Source organism: Saccopteryx bilineata, chromosome 2, assembly GCF_036850765.1.
Source record: "Saccopteryx bilineata isolate mSacBil1 chromosome 2, mSacBil1_pri_phased_curated, whole genome shotgun sequence".
Taxonomy (NCBI): domain Eukaryota; kingdom Metazoa; phylum Chordata; class Mammalia; order Chiroptera; family Emballonuridae; genus Saccopteryx; species Saccopteryx bilineata.
In genome coordinates this window covers 303,916,683-303,931,634 of record NC_089491.1, presented here as the reverse complement: position 1 = coordinate 303,931,634, position 14,952 = coordinate 303,916,683, and the positions used below count along the sequence as shown (strand labels likewise).

At 47.4% G+C, this 14,952-nt stretch overlaps 1 protein-coding gene across 1 annotated transcript in view; it reads left to right on the top strand.

Annotated features, from left to right (window-relative positions):
• Window positions 1-14,952, top strand: part of RASSF5 (Ras association domain family member 5) — a 79,375-nt gene that overhangs the window by 25,625 nt on the left and 38,798 nt on the right. The window contains exon 2 of the mRNA XM_066261512.1: window positions 5,142-5,263. Coding sequence (XP_066117609.1) covers window positions 5,142-5,263 — 122 coding nt within the window. The remainder of the gene's footprint in view (window positions 1-5,141; window positions 5,264-14,952) is intronic.

Here is a 14,952-nt window from a genome sequence, read left to right as displayed (position 1 = left end):
GGCACAATGGGTGCCAAGGGCAGGGTTGCCTTGTGAGGCACTGTCTTGAAGGAGAGATGACTGTCAGGGCTTTAACCACTGGGTCCCCATAGAACATGGCCCTGCCATTGGACTCTCCCGGGTGTCCCCACTCAGAGCACATCAGGCCTGCAGCTACTGGCCTGTGGGGCTTGCTGCGGTGTCTGGAGAGGGGCACAGTGGCTCTGACTTTACCTCCTTCAGCCTCAAAGCCCCAGGCTTGGCATTTCCAGGAACCAGGAACTGTTGAGATGTGCTTCAGCAGTTTGCTGCAGTCCATTTTTCCACGGTCTGACGGACCAAAGTCGTGGGTGCTCAAAGGTGCTTTTTTGAAATCTCCAAACACTCCTCATGGAATCTTCTGTTTCCAAGCTCTGCACAGCTCAGCATTAAGGCCTTTAAAAAAAAAACCCTGAGGGGGAAAAAAAAACCCTGAGGTTGCAGTGCTTTCAGGGGGGAGGGGGTGACAGAGAGAAACAGAGTAGGGAGAGGGATGGAAGGAGAGGAGGAGGAAGCAGAAAATCAGCAGCACCCAATGGCCCTGGAGTGCCTGCGTCGTCACAGTACAAGCTGCTGAAAGAGGAAGCTGGAGGACCTTCGCCTCTCCCAAAACACTCTCCCAATTGTGGGTTGGTGGCCGCACTTGTTCACTATAAAGTTGGGAGAGCTTCCAGTCCCTCCTCCTCGTCTCCACATCTTGGCATCCCCGGAACATTCTTCATGCCTAGAGCGTGGCCTGAGCTGCACAGGTGTGTCCCAAGAGCCAGGCCTGAACAGTGCTGCTCTGTGTGGCCTCTGGCCTTATCAAAGCCCTGGCGACCCCGGGCACTGCGGGCAGGGGAGAGCTGGCCTGCACATCCCTGTGCCCTTCGCTGCTCCAAGCATGAGGCTGTCCTTGTGTCGAGCAGAGATCGCCCACTAGGGGACCCAGAAGTGCATGTGGGCACTTGCAGATGTAGGGTGCATGCCCCAGAGAGCTGGCTTCATCCACTCCAGCTCCAGGTGAGAGGATAGCTTCCAGGAAGAGTCAGGAAGGCCTAGACACAGGCAGGGTTTGAAGCGGGGGATGTCGGTGGGCCTCGCCTTCAGGCATGGGACAGAGAAACAGTAGAGCTTCTGAATGCCATCCCTGCTGTGGTCGGGAGCTTCAGGGGTTTGAGTCACAAGGTTGGAGGATTCTGGGATCTCTGGGGGACTCTGCATTTGTTAGGGTGCTCCCCTGCAGACTTGAGTGGCAAACCTGTATAAGGAATGTGGCCCAGCTGCTTATCTTTGGGATATAAGGCACGGGGCCGCTGGGGAGAGTGAGGGTCTCATTTCGAAACTCCCCCAAAGAGGGGAGGAAAAGAGACTTATCCCACCCTAGGACAGAACATGTTGTGACAGCTTTAGAAAGAGTCTAACTGTGCTGGACTTTTTGGAGTTTGTTACAATAAAGGAAGTGTCAGGAGTCTGGGCCGTTAGGAGTCAAAAGTCCTCTAGAGCCCAGCTTAGCCAAACAAGTCCAGGCTGTTGTGTCCCTTGCCACAAACTCTGCCCACTCCAGCCCATGCCCCTACCCCTTCAACTTCACCTCCCTTCTGCCAAGGAGGCTCCAGAGAGAGCCCTTGAAGAACCTGGAAGCTCCTAGCAGCCTTGGCTGTGTGGCCACTGAGCTCTGTGTCATTGGGCACCTTGCTTTGCCTCTCTGGGCCTCAGTTTCTCCATCTCTGCTGCAACCCCCAAGGCTCATTCAGGCCTGCTGCCGTGGAAGTGCACATTGTCTGTGAGACTTGTGCTTTCACCCCGGAAGCCCCTGATTGGGATGTTGTCTGTAGGCCTTTTCAGCTGGCTTAGAGGAGCCACCCCTGCATTTCTAGATGGGGCAGGTCAGAGACAGAGACAGCTTTTCCTGCTGCTGCCAAAAATGCCTTTGTCCTTGGAGGCACTTTTAATGTGTGAAGACCTGTTCCCCCCTCTAACTATGAACATTCTTTTGCACCAGGCAGGGCCGCTATGACCTATATCAGGGGTCCCCAAACTTTTTACACAGGGGGCCAGTTCACTGTCCCTCAGACCATTGGAGGGCCAGACTATAAAAAAAACTATGAACAAATCCCTATGCACACTGCACATATCTTATTTTAAAGTAAAAAAACAAAACGGGAACAAATACAATATTTAAAATAAAGACCAAGTAAATTTAAATCAACAAACTGACCAGTATTTCAATGGGAACTATGCTCCTCTCACTGACCACCAATGAAAGAGGTGTCCCTTCCGGAAGTGCGGCAGGGGCTGGATAAATGGCCTCAGGGGGCCGTATGCCACCCGTGGGTCGTAGTTTGGGGACCCCTGACCTATATTTTAAAGATGGACAAAACGAGGCCCAGGAGAGTTAAGTCCTTCCCCAGGGATCCATGGTCCCTGGTGACCAAATTAATGTAAATTAGTAGAAAGAACACCAGTCTGAAACCAGATGATCTGACCTTGAGAAAGTCACTAAAGTCCCTATGCCCTCATTTCCTGTCTATAAAGTGACAATAATAATGATTACAGGGTCACACAAACTAATGGAGGTAAAAACAGTTTGCAGATGTGTACAGGCATACCCTGTTCTATTATGCTTTGCTTTACTGCCCTTCACAGCTATAGTTATTGACAAATTAAAGGTTTGCGGCATCCCTACCTCGAGCAAGTCTGCTGGCTGCATTTTCCCAACAGCATCTGCCCACTTCGTGTCTCTGTGTCATGTTTTGGTAATCTTCTCAATAGTTCAAACTTTTTCATCATTATTATCTTCTTCATGGTGGTCTGTGATCAATGATCTCTGATGTTACTATTGTAATTATTTGTGGGCACCATGAACTGAGCCCATATAAGACAGCAAACTTAATATATGTTGTGTGTGTCCATCTGTTCCCCCATCTCTATCCTTCTCAGGCCTCCCTATTCCCTGAGATAAAGCAATATTGAAATTAGGCCAATTAATTACCCTATAGTGGCTGCTAAATGTTCAAGTAAAAGGAAGAGTCACACATCTCTCACTTGAAATCCAAAGGTAGAAATGAATGAGCTCAAGGAGGAAGGCATGGTGAAAGCCTGGATAAGCTAAAAGCTAGGCCTCTGTGCCAAACAGGTAGCCAAGTTGTGAATGCAAAGGAGCTCTTGAAGGAAAGTTAAAGTGCTATCCCAGTGAACGCGTGAATGATAAGAAAGCGAAAGAGCTGTCTTGCTGACATGCAGAAAGTTTTAGTGGTCTGGATGGAAGACCAAACCAGCCACAACATTCCCAGAAGCCAAAGCCTAATCTGGAGTGAGGCCCTGAATCTCTACAATTCTATGAAGGCTGAGAGAGGCCAGGAAGCTGCAGAAAAAAGTTTGAAACCAGCAGAGGTAGGTTCCTAAGATTTAAGGAAAGATGCCATTTTCATATCATACAAGTGCAAGGTGAGGCAGCAGGTGCTGACGTAGAGGCTGCAGCAGGCAGTCCCGAAGCTCTAGCCAAGATGATTGCTAAATACACCAAACAACAGATTTTCAGTGTAGATGAAACAGCCTTCTATTGAAAGAAGAGGCCATCTGTGAATTTCACAGCTAGAAAGGAAGAGTCAAGAGCTGGCTTCAAAGCTTCAAAGGACAGGCTGACTCTCTTTCTAGAGGCTAATGCAGCTGGGGACTTTGAGTTGAAACCAATGCTCATTTACCATTCTGAAAATCCTAGAGCCCTTTAAAACTATGCTAAACCTACTCTGCCTGTACTCTGTAAATGGAACATCAAAGCCTGGATGACAACATATCTGTTTACAAGATTTTCTAGTGAATATTTTAAGCCCACTGTTGAGACCTACTGCACAGAAGAAAAGATTCCTTTCAAAATGTGCTGCTCATTGACAATGTACCTGTCACACAAGAGCTCTGATGGAGATGAACGACAAGATTAATATTGTTTTCATGCCTGTTAACACAATATCTGTCCTGTAGTCCATGGACCAAGGAATAATTTTAACTTTCAATTATTATTTAGGGAATACATTTTATAAGGCTATAGCTTCATAGATAGTGCGTCCTCTGATGGATCTGGACAAAGTAAATTGAAAACCTTCTGGAAAGGATTCACCATTCTAGATGCTACTAAAAACATTTGTGATTCATGGGAAGAGGTCAAAATATCAACATTAACCGAGGTCTGAAAGAAGTTGATTCCAACCCTCTTGGATGACTCAAGGCTTCAGTGGAGGAGGTAACTGCAGATATAGTGGAAATAGTAAGAGAACTCGAGTTAGAAGCAGAGCCTGAAGATGTGACTGAATTGCTGCAGTCTCATGATCAAACTTTAATGGATGAGGAGTTGCTTCCTCTGGATGAGCAAAAAAAGTGAGGGGAACTATTCCTGGTGAAGATGCTGTGAAGATTGTTGGAAGGGCAAAAAAGGATTCAGAATATGACATAAACTTCGTTGGTAAAGCAGCAGCAGGGTGTGAGAGGATTGACTCCAATTTTGAAAGAAGTTCCACTGTGGGTAAAATGCTATCAAACATCATCTCATGCTACAGACAGATCATTTGTGGAAGAAGAGTCAATCGATGTGGCAAACTTCCTTGTTGTCTTATTTTAAGAACTAGCCACCGCCACCCCAACCTTCAGCGACCTCCACCTTGATCAGTCAGCAGCCGTCAACCTTGCGGCGGCAAGAGCCTCCATCAGCAAGAAGATTACAGCTCATTGAAGGCTCAGATGATGGTAGCATTTTTTAGCAATAGAATTCTTTTTAATTAAAGTATATACACTGTTTTTTTTTAGATGTAATGCTATTACACACTTAATAGATTATTGCATAGTGTAAATGTAACTTTTATATGCACTAGGAAACCAAAAAGTGTGTGTGACTTGCTTTATTGCAATATTCACTTTATTGCGGTGAGCTGGAACCGAGCTGGCAGCATCTCCGAGGAATGCTTGGCGAGGGCTTGCTAATGTTCACCATTTGTAATAGCACGGAGAGCAGGGCCTCGTTCTCATGGTGTTCTCCCACCCTCCACTTCTCTCTTGCATGTGTTTCCCGCCAGGAGATAAATGCAGCCTCCGGAGGTTTTTCCCTGGGCAGCCTGGCCCCTAATGCCCCTGTGTATTCTTCCCTTTAGACTGTAAGTTTACCTGCCACCCAGAGTGCCGCCATCTGATCCAGTTGGACTGCAGTCGGCAGGAAGGCCCATTCCGGGACAGACCTTCTCCAGAGAGCACCCTCGCTCCGACCTTTGACCAGGTAGGCTGCAAAAATTGAGGACCAGGCTGGGGACAGCCTGTGCAGTCAGTCGCCTGGAGCTCCACTGTCTTTCCGGGAGTTCTGGTGAGCAGGAGGTATCATGAGTATTCCATGTGTACTGGATATTGGGGTACCCTTTTGGCTAGATGGGGTTCACAGGCACACGTCTGATTCTGCACCCAGTTCTGAGGTGGAGTGTTTTTCCCCACACCACCAAAGCAAGTCTCTGGGGTCAGCTGGGTGTCTTACAGTTCAGCTTCATTCTCTGCGCTGCCCCCGCCCCCGCCCTCCAGGTGCCAATGGCCAGTCCAGATTGTCAGCTGGGCTTCTCTGACCCACCAGCTATAGATTGGACACTACCACAGCTCTTGCTTTGGGTTTAATTAATTTGTTAGAGCGGCTCACAGAACACAGAGAAATATGTTACTTACCAGATTATTATATTCAATAAAAAGATCTGACTCAGGAAAGGCCAGATGGAAGTTGTATAGGGCAGGATAGGTGGGAAGGAGCACAGAGCTTCTTCAGGTCTGTCACTCTCCTAGAATCTCCACGTGTTCACCCACATGCAAGCTCTCTGATTCCTGTCCTCTGGGGTCCTTGTGGAGACTTCATTACATAGAGGTGATTGATTGAATCATTGGCCACCGGTGAGTGATTCAACTTCCAGCCCCTCTCCCCTCCCTGGAGGTCAGGGGTTGGGGCTGAAACTTCCAACACTCTAATCACTTGGTGGTAGGTTCTAATGGCAACTAGCCCCTCATCTTTAGATTGGGGTCCAAAAGCTGCCTCGTTAACGTAAGCGACACCCCAGCTGCTCTCATCACTCAGGAAATTCAAAGGGTTTGTGGAGCTCCGTGCCTGAAATGGGGACATAGACCAAATCTATATTTCTTATTATAAATCACAATGTCACACACCCCTTTTCAAGAGACTAGGGGGATGGAAGGGTGAACAGAGAAGTCTGTGGTCCCCTGTGCAGAGCCTGCTTTGGCCTGGGGCTTTAAGCCGGAGATGTGGGTATGAGGGAAGACTGTGGGGGTCCCAGAGAAGGCTCCCGAAGGTCCTGTGAGGCTTCATAGCCCTGACACAGTGGGACTGTTGGGGCTGCCAGCCAGGACCAACCAACTTCAGAGGGGCTAAGTAAATATTTTTTTCCCTGTGTTAAGGGACCAGGAAATTTGATACCCAAAGCAACTCTTGGTTCTGGACTTTGCCAAGGCACTTGAACCAGGATGTGTCTGAACTTTGATGTCTAGGATTTGGAAGGGTGACAAGAGAACATTGTTTTGACTCTTTCATTAAACAAGCAGTTATTGAGTATCTACTATGTGCCAAGTACTGGCGAGAGTAGGGATAATAAATGATAATCACAATTTTATCCTCAAAGAGCTTACATTCTGGGAGGAGAGGCAGAATACAACCGAATAGTATAACACTGATGCATGTTGCCATAAAAGTATGAATCAAGTGTTTTGAATCCACAGCGCAATTGTTTCTATTGGGAGAAATCAGAGAGGACTTCCCAAAGGAAGTGACACTTGATTTGAGTCTTAATATATGAGTCAAAGGTTACTGGTCAAAGAAGTAAGGAGGACACCATTCATTTATTCATATAACAGGTATGTTTTGAATGTTGATCATGTGCAGGCCCAGAAATGCTAGGGACTTGGTGATAAAGTAAACAGATATGACCCCTGCCCTCCAGTACTTGCATAGAGTAGAGGAGCGAGGCTTTAAACAAATAAACCCCATGTTTGTTTTTTTTTGTTTTCATTTTTCCGAAGCTGGAAATGGGGAGGCAGTCAGACAGACTCCTGCATGCGCCTGACCGGGATCCACCCGGCACCCGGCATGCCCACCAGGGGACGATGCCCTGCCCCTCCAGGGTGTCGCTCTGTTGCGTCCAGAGCCATTCTAGCGCCTGAGGCAGAGGCCACAGAGCCATCCCCAGCGCCTGGGCCATCTTTGCTCCAATGGAGCCTCGCTGTGGGAGGGGAAGAGAGAGACAGAGAGGAAGGAGAGGGGGAGGGGTAGAGAAGCAGATGGGCGCCTCTCCTGTGTGCCCTGGCCGGGAATCGAACCCGGGACTCTTGCACGCCAGGCCGACGCTCTACCACTGAGCAAACCGGCCAGGGCTTAAACCCCATGTTTATGAGGGAAAAGCCCAAGGTACTGTGAGAGACAACACAGATTCTGGATAGCTGGTTTTTTCCTGATGAGAATCTGAGAGAGCCTGGGAGTTTGGGGTTTGGCTCAAGTTCCCAGAATAGCCACCCACATGTTTTTATCTGACCGTGAAACACACGATCAATAATGTTCAAGCATCTGATTTGTCCATGGGTGTTACCTGACTCTCATTTATACGCCCATGCCCTTTTCTCTTACTGGGAAGGCACTACTAGAAATCAAATATGATGTATCTTTTTATAAAAGTGATATTGAATCAGCTCTAAAATATTTATTTAAAATTCTATATATCCTCCACAGCTTGGGGATAGTAACTGCTAATGGTGTGGCCTGAATGTGAGCCTGCTTCCTGGGAGGGCCTTGTCCCTAGGCAGAGCCACTAGGCAGGGGAGGCAGGAAAAGGAAGGGGACCCACGTCTGACTCCCGCAGCCCTGGGGAATGGTGTAGATTTTTGCTGAAGGTATTCCTTAGAAGATGGAAAAGGGAAGTTACATAGCACACCACATAGCAGTATTTCCTAAAAATCTTACTTAAAAAACTCTTATTTTCCCAGTTTGGGAGCTTCCAAGTCTCTCTGCTTTCTGTTCCCCTCAGCTCTACCCATCCTCCGGCCTGGGGCCTGCTCCCCCACTACTCCCCGGGTCTCCTCTCTCAGTCTCCTCTGTTCCTTCTTCTGAAGCAGCAGGTCTCGAAAGGGGATGATTTCCCCCCTCCCCCCAGGGGACATTTGGCAGTTTCTAGAGATGTTTTTGGTTGTCACAATTGGGGGAGTGTGACTGGCATCTAGTGGGTGAGGCCAAGGACGCTGCTAACCATTCTACAGTGCACAGGACGGCCCCACAGCAAAAAATCATCTGTCTCGAAATGTTGACAGTGCCAAGTTTGAGAAACCCTGCCCTGGAACTGGTTAGCCAACTCCCAAGGGCAGTGGGCAAAAGGCCCCAGAGCAGGGCCTGGGGTTTGCCGTACACATCGTCTCATCCTCAGAATGTCAGCAGTGACTCGGTGCTTCTAACGTCTGAATATTTGGAAGCAGAGTGCCACCCTTTCCCCTGTTGGGGATCCTCTGGCAAGCTAAATCACAGCTGTGTCTAGAGCAGAACCACACTGGCATGTAGAGGAGCCATATAGGAGCATATAGAAGGAGCCAAGAGTCCCCTGTGGGTCATGGAACAGCCCCCAGGCAGCCTGGAGTGGGGTTTGCCCCCGCTCTGCGAGGAGCAGGCAGCGGTGCTGTGTTTACCTTGGACAGGCCTGACTGCATGCTTCAGCACAGGGGGCAGGACCGAGCCTTCTATCAATAAAGCCTGGGCCCTGCTCCAGGCTCACTCGCCTTTTCTAAAAAGCTTGTTTGTGCTGATTTCCGCCTTGGCTTGATTTTCTGTTAAATTCCAGGATGGACTTTCTTTCACCTTGACATTGTCACCTGGGTTAGCTAACCTAATGTACAAGTGCCATTTGTTAGGGGGGGTCTCAGCTTGGTGGCATTTCTTCTTTCTGCTGTTTAATGGGGGGAAAAAATCACTAATTTTCCTCTATTCAAAGAGACCCACTGTTAGTTAACATTTGTTATTTTTCCTCCCTATACAGACATTTTTCCAAACATTGTTGAGAGCATCCTATAGATAAGAATTTTGAGGCCCTGGCCAATGGCTCAATGGTTAGAGCATCAGCCTGGCGTATGAACGTCTGGGTTCGATTCCCAGTCAGGGCACGCAAGAGAAGCAACCATCTGCTTCTCCCCCCCACCCTTTTCCCCTTCTTTCCCTCTTCTCCTCCCACAGCCAGTGGCTCGATTGGTTCGTGCGTCAGCCCCTAGCACTGAGGATAGCTTGGTTGGTCTGAACGTGCCAGCCTCAGATGCTAAAAGTAGCTCAGTACCAAGCATCAGCCCCAGATGGGATGCAGGGTAGATCCCTGGGGCACATGTGGGAGTCTGCCTCACTATCTCTCCTCCTCTTACCTAAAAAAAGAATTTGGCCTCAGTCTTTTAAAGGTCGCTCCAAAATTCTGTCTTCTCTCTGCCATGCCTGAGGGAGGCAGGAGCGAGGAAGAAGGGGCAGGTATATGGAGCAGAGCTGGGCTCTAAGCCCCCAGCTCGATTCACAAGACCTCGTGGGGTATGCGTTTCTCTCTCAGGCAGGGAAACTGAGGAAGGGTGGCTGGTAGCCTCCTGTGCTTTTGTCAACCAGAAACGGTGGTTTCAGAGTCTCTCCCTGGAAATCCCGGAGGCCTGTGATGTCTGACTTTTCCTTGTGATTGTTAACCAAGCAAATCGCCTTCAAGTCTACCCCAGATCCCTTCTTCGGTTTAAGCCTGTTTCCCAGAGAACACGGGTGCCATTGGCTGGCTAAAGATCACTATAAATTGCCACACCAGCCACAGTTCTTTTATTTGGAGGCCATTATACTTCGGTGGTCTTAAGGGTGCTCTTACCATGTCACCCCTGGGATGAAGAACACCGCAGGGGTCCCCAGTGCCCTCATGATGAAGTAAGACCTCTGCTGGTTTGGTCCAGTCCTTCCATTCATTGCCTTTGGAAAAGTCGACCCCAAGGGAGGAAGCCCTTGCCCAGACTGTTCATTTGCATCTTAACCTGCTGCAGCCCAGGGAGATCCTGGTAGCTCTGTCCCCCTGGCCTTTGGTGCTATTTTTCTTGGTTTGTGGAATGCAGAGCTGACAAGAAAAAACCATGAGGACTCTTTGTTCCACTCAAATCCCTACAGCCAGGAATTGGCTCTTCTGTCTGACGGGCCGCTTCCCTGCCCCTCCCCCTGAGCCTCCAGATGCCGGGAGCCACGTTCAGGAACCAGCCTCCCAGGTCCCCCTGCGAAGTCCAGCCCCTCCCACAGCAGTTCCCACCCCTCACTCCCGCGCTTTCCACTTAGGATTCTGGCCATATCCGTGTTCCCCTCTGTTATTTACTTCGCATTTCTCTTTAAATAGATTTATTTTATTAATCTTAAACTTGTTAGAGGAACTTTTTTAAAAGCCTTGAATCATTGTTTGATACTTAGGATTTTTGCCTGACACATTAAATTAATAATTAATCTCTAAAATTAAAAGAAAAATGTGTCTAAGGACTGCCTTACATTCCTTCTGCACATATCTACCAAGCCAGGCCCCGTTCTGAAACCCCCAGCACCACTAGTGGGAAATGCTGCCTGCGGAGGCTGCTCTCTTTGGTCACCGGTACCGGGACTACAGTGGGTGCCCTGGGTCAAGCTGGTGCCTAAGGGGCGCCGTGAGCAGTGGAGAGAGCCCCAGGGCAGCTGGGGAGGAAGTTCCAGCCATCCACACTAGTCTCAAGGTATTCTTCCAAAGGACCGATGGATTGTTCGTACTGATAGGGAATAGTGAGAAGAGAGAACAAGTGGTTCGCTTACGACAATACACACAGGACAAACCCATCTGTAGTGTGTGTGTGTGTGTGTGTGTGTGTGTCTGAATGTAGAGTGAAGGCCTAGAAGATGCCCAGACAACCACTGAAAGAGATCTCACCTTGGGAGGGGTGGGAGTGAAAGGGGTAGAGTGTGGCCGCTTTCCCCTTCTGCTGTTCGCTTCAGTGCTGTTTGAACAACCAGATACCATCATGTGTTTCTAGTATACTATTTTTAAAGGGTGATAAATAGTTTCTTAAACCAAAGAACGACCCGGGCCTGGGTGACAGAAGCACTAGGTTCTAATTCAGACTTTGTAGGTGACATAATTGGTATGTGACCCAGGACGAGCCTCCTAGTTTCTCCGAGCCTCAGGTTTCCCCTCTGAGAAATGGGAGAGCAGGCAGGTGGTCGTGAGGCTCCGTGAGAAGGTTGTATGAGACAGCACGTGCAGACGGAACAGTGGGCAGCCAGGGCCGTTTCTCATCCTCCTCTGGTTTCTGCTGCCTCAAATTCTATCTAAATCCGGATTAGCACAGGAAGACCTTCATGGTCTGGCTCTTCCAACTCTTCGAAGTACCCGAAAGATGGGTTACTTGTACCAAATATAAAAAAACCCAGGACAACTATGACCCTGTGGTTTGGGTGGGCACTTCTTACTACAAGACTTAACAATTATCTCTATTACTCCACTCTATTGATAAAAAGACCAAGACCCTGTCCCCATTCACAAAAGGGACAGATGTCTTCCAAAGCTCCAGGGTGGAGCAGCTTGGGCTGCTGGTGTTTCGGCCTGACAGGTTGCTGCTGCTTTTCTGCCTATGGCTCCTTCCCCCATCAAACTGCTCTCATTCCTCAGCAGGGCCCCTCTGGAACCATCTCCCTCCGCCCCTGCAGGCGCTGAGCCGTGACTCAGCTGGCTTGTGGAACTGGGTTTCCTGGCACCTCGCCCTGTGCTCCCTCCCACAGTCACGCCACTGCCCCCCTACCTTGGCTCTGCACTTCCAGAACCTTTCTGAGGGAGAAGCACCTGGGGCCAGTCCTACCCCAGTCCTCAGCCCTGTGGCCACATGCTGAACCCAGAACTACCACACGAGGGAGCCAGGGAGCAATAAAGGGAGAGGCCAGGGGCAGGATCTGTCAAGAGGGCATACCCCCTCCCTCTTCCTAGCAACTGCTCTGGATAGATACCTGCACATGTCTCAGGGGGTTCTGGGCCCTGGGTCCCTTCTGAAATGCTCCATAAAGGTTTATTAAACTGAATTGTGGTTGATAACAATAGTAGCTACCATTCATTTAGGCATACCATGTGCTCTACATGTTTTATCAATTATTGAGAGATGCTGAAATCTCCAACTTTAATTATGAATTTATCTGTTTCTCCATTACAGTTCTATCTTCCTATATTTTTTTCTTTTTTCTTTTTTAAGAGAGGAGAGAGAGACAGAGAGGGAGAGAGAGGAGAGAGAGACAGAAAGAGAGAAGGGGGAGGAGCTGGAAGCATCAACTCCCATATGTGCCTTTACCAGGCAAGCCCAGGGTTTTCAAACCGGCGACCTCAGCATTTCCAGGTTGACGCCTTATCCACTGCGCCACCACAGGTCAGGCTATCTTCCTATATTTTAAAGCTCCATTATTCAGTGCATAAACATTCAGGATAATTGTTTCCTCTTGTTAATTGACCCTTTTACGTTACAAAATAACTTTGTTGTCCCTGGTAATATTCTTTGCTCTGAAATCTACTTTGTCTGATATTAACAGCCATTCTAGCTTTCTTTTGATTACCATTAGCATGGTATTTCTTCATTCATCCTTTCAATTTTAGGCTATTTTTGTCTTTGTGTTTAAAGTTCATTTTTAGTGGACAACAAATAGGTGAATCTTATTTTTTTTAAATCCAGTTGAATAATCTCTGCCCTTTAATTGGATTATTTAGATCACTTACATTTAATGTGATTGTTGATATAAGTAGATTAAGTCTATCATCTTACTATTTGTTTTCTATTTGTCCTATCTGCTCTTTGTTCCGTTTTTCATTTTCTTGTCTTCTTTTGGATTAATTGAATATATTTTATAATTCCACTTTATCTCACTTAGTGCCAGCTCACACACATGTGCCAAAGGAAAGAGGCAGTCCCCAGCCACTCTCTCAACTTTGGCTACATCTGGGACAGCCTCTCCCCACTACACAGATTTCTCTCTATGCTCTAGAACAGGGGTCAGGAATCTATGGCTCGTGAGCCAGATGTGACTCTCGATGGCTGCATCTGGCTCACAGACAAATCTTTAATAAAAAAATAATAACGTTAAAAATATAAAACATTCTTATGTATTATAATCCATTCATTTCCTACCGCTCATGTTCATGGTTGTGGGTGGCTGGAGCCAATCACAGCTGTCCTCCGGTACAACACCAAATTTTTATTGGATAATGTGTAATGTACATGGGTCATTGTGAGGTCAGGAAGTAAACTTCCCTCCTTTTAATCAAGTAGTCAGCTAGCTAATTGCAGAAACCCTTTTGATGAGGAAGATGGCTAAAAGAAAAAAAGATGAGGAGTATAGCACTTTTCAGCAGGTATGGACAGAGGAATTTGCCTTTGTGGAGAGAGCAGGTTCTGCAGTGTGTGTAATATGCAATGATAAAATTGCATCGATGAAACGGTCAAATATAAAGCGGCACTTCAACACACACCATACTACATTTGCATCAAAATATCCAGCAGGGGACAGCAGGAAGAAAGCATGTCAAGAGCTACTGTGCAGAGTGCAAGCTAGTCAGCAGCAATTCTGTGTTTGGACCCAACAAGGTGACTAGAATTCGGCTAGCTTTGCTGGTGCTTTAGCAATTGTGAGAAATGAAAAGCCATTCACAGATGGGGAGTATGCCAAAATATTCATGGTTATGTTGCCAGTGAACTTTTTGACGACTTTTCGGATAAAGATAAGATAATCAAATGAATAAAAGACATGCCTCTGTCAGCAAGAACTGTTCACGATCGTACCATCATGATGGCAAATCAGATTGAGGCAACACAAGTGAAGGACATAAATGCAGCACCATTCTTTTCTTTCACTTTGGACGAGTCAACAGATGTAAGCCATTTATCCCAGTTCAGTGTGATTGCAAGGTATGCTGTCAGTGACACACTACATGAGGAAAGTCTTGCTGTGTTGCCTATGAAAGAGACAACAAGAGGAGAGGATTTATTCAAGTCTTTCACTGAGTTCGCTAAAGAAAAAAATCTACTGATGGATAAACTTATTTCGGTGTGTACTGATGGTGCTCCATACATGGTGGGGAAAAACAGAGGATTTGTAGCACTTCTTTGTGAACATGAAAAGAGATCCATCCTAAGTTTACACTGCATCCTACATCAGGAGGTGCTTTGTGCTCAGATGTGTGGTGAGCAACTTGGTGAGGTGATGTTGCTGGTCATTTGGGTGGTCAACTTTTTTGTTGCGTGAGCTTTAAATGATCGCCAGTTTAAAACACTGCTGGATGAAGTTAGGAATAATTATCCTGGTCTGCTTCTGCACAGCAGTGTGTTGGTTGTCAAGAGGGAAGGTGCTCAGTCGTTTCACGGCTTGTCTGAGCAAAATTCGGACTTTTCTTGAAATGGAAAACATTAAGCATCCTAAGTTAGCTAACAGTGAGTGGCTCCTGAATTCCTACCATCTTGTAGACATGACTGAACATCTGACCCAGCTCAATGTGAAAATGCAAGACGTTGGAAATACAGTCTTATCCCTTCAACAAGCAGTATTTGCATTTGAAAACAAACTGGAACTCTTCATTGTCGACATTGAAACAGGTCATTTATTACACTTTGAAAAACTGGGAGAGTTTAAAGATGTATGCACAGCAAGTGACCCTGCTCAACATCTTGATCTCCAGTAGCTAGCAGGATTCACATCTAATTCCCTGCAGTCATTCAAAGCACACTTTGGAGAATTTCATGAGCACAGTCGTCTTTTTAAATTTATCACCCATCCACACGAGTGTGCAGTGGACAGCACCAATCTGAGTTACATCCCCGGTGTCTCCGTCAGAGATTTTGAGCTACAAGCTGCTGACCTGAAGGCCTCAGACATGTGGGTGAATAAGTTCAAGTCAC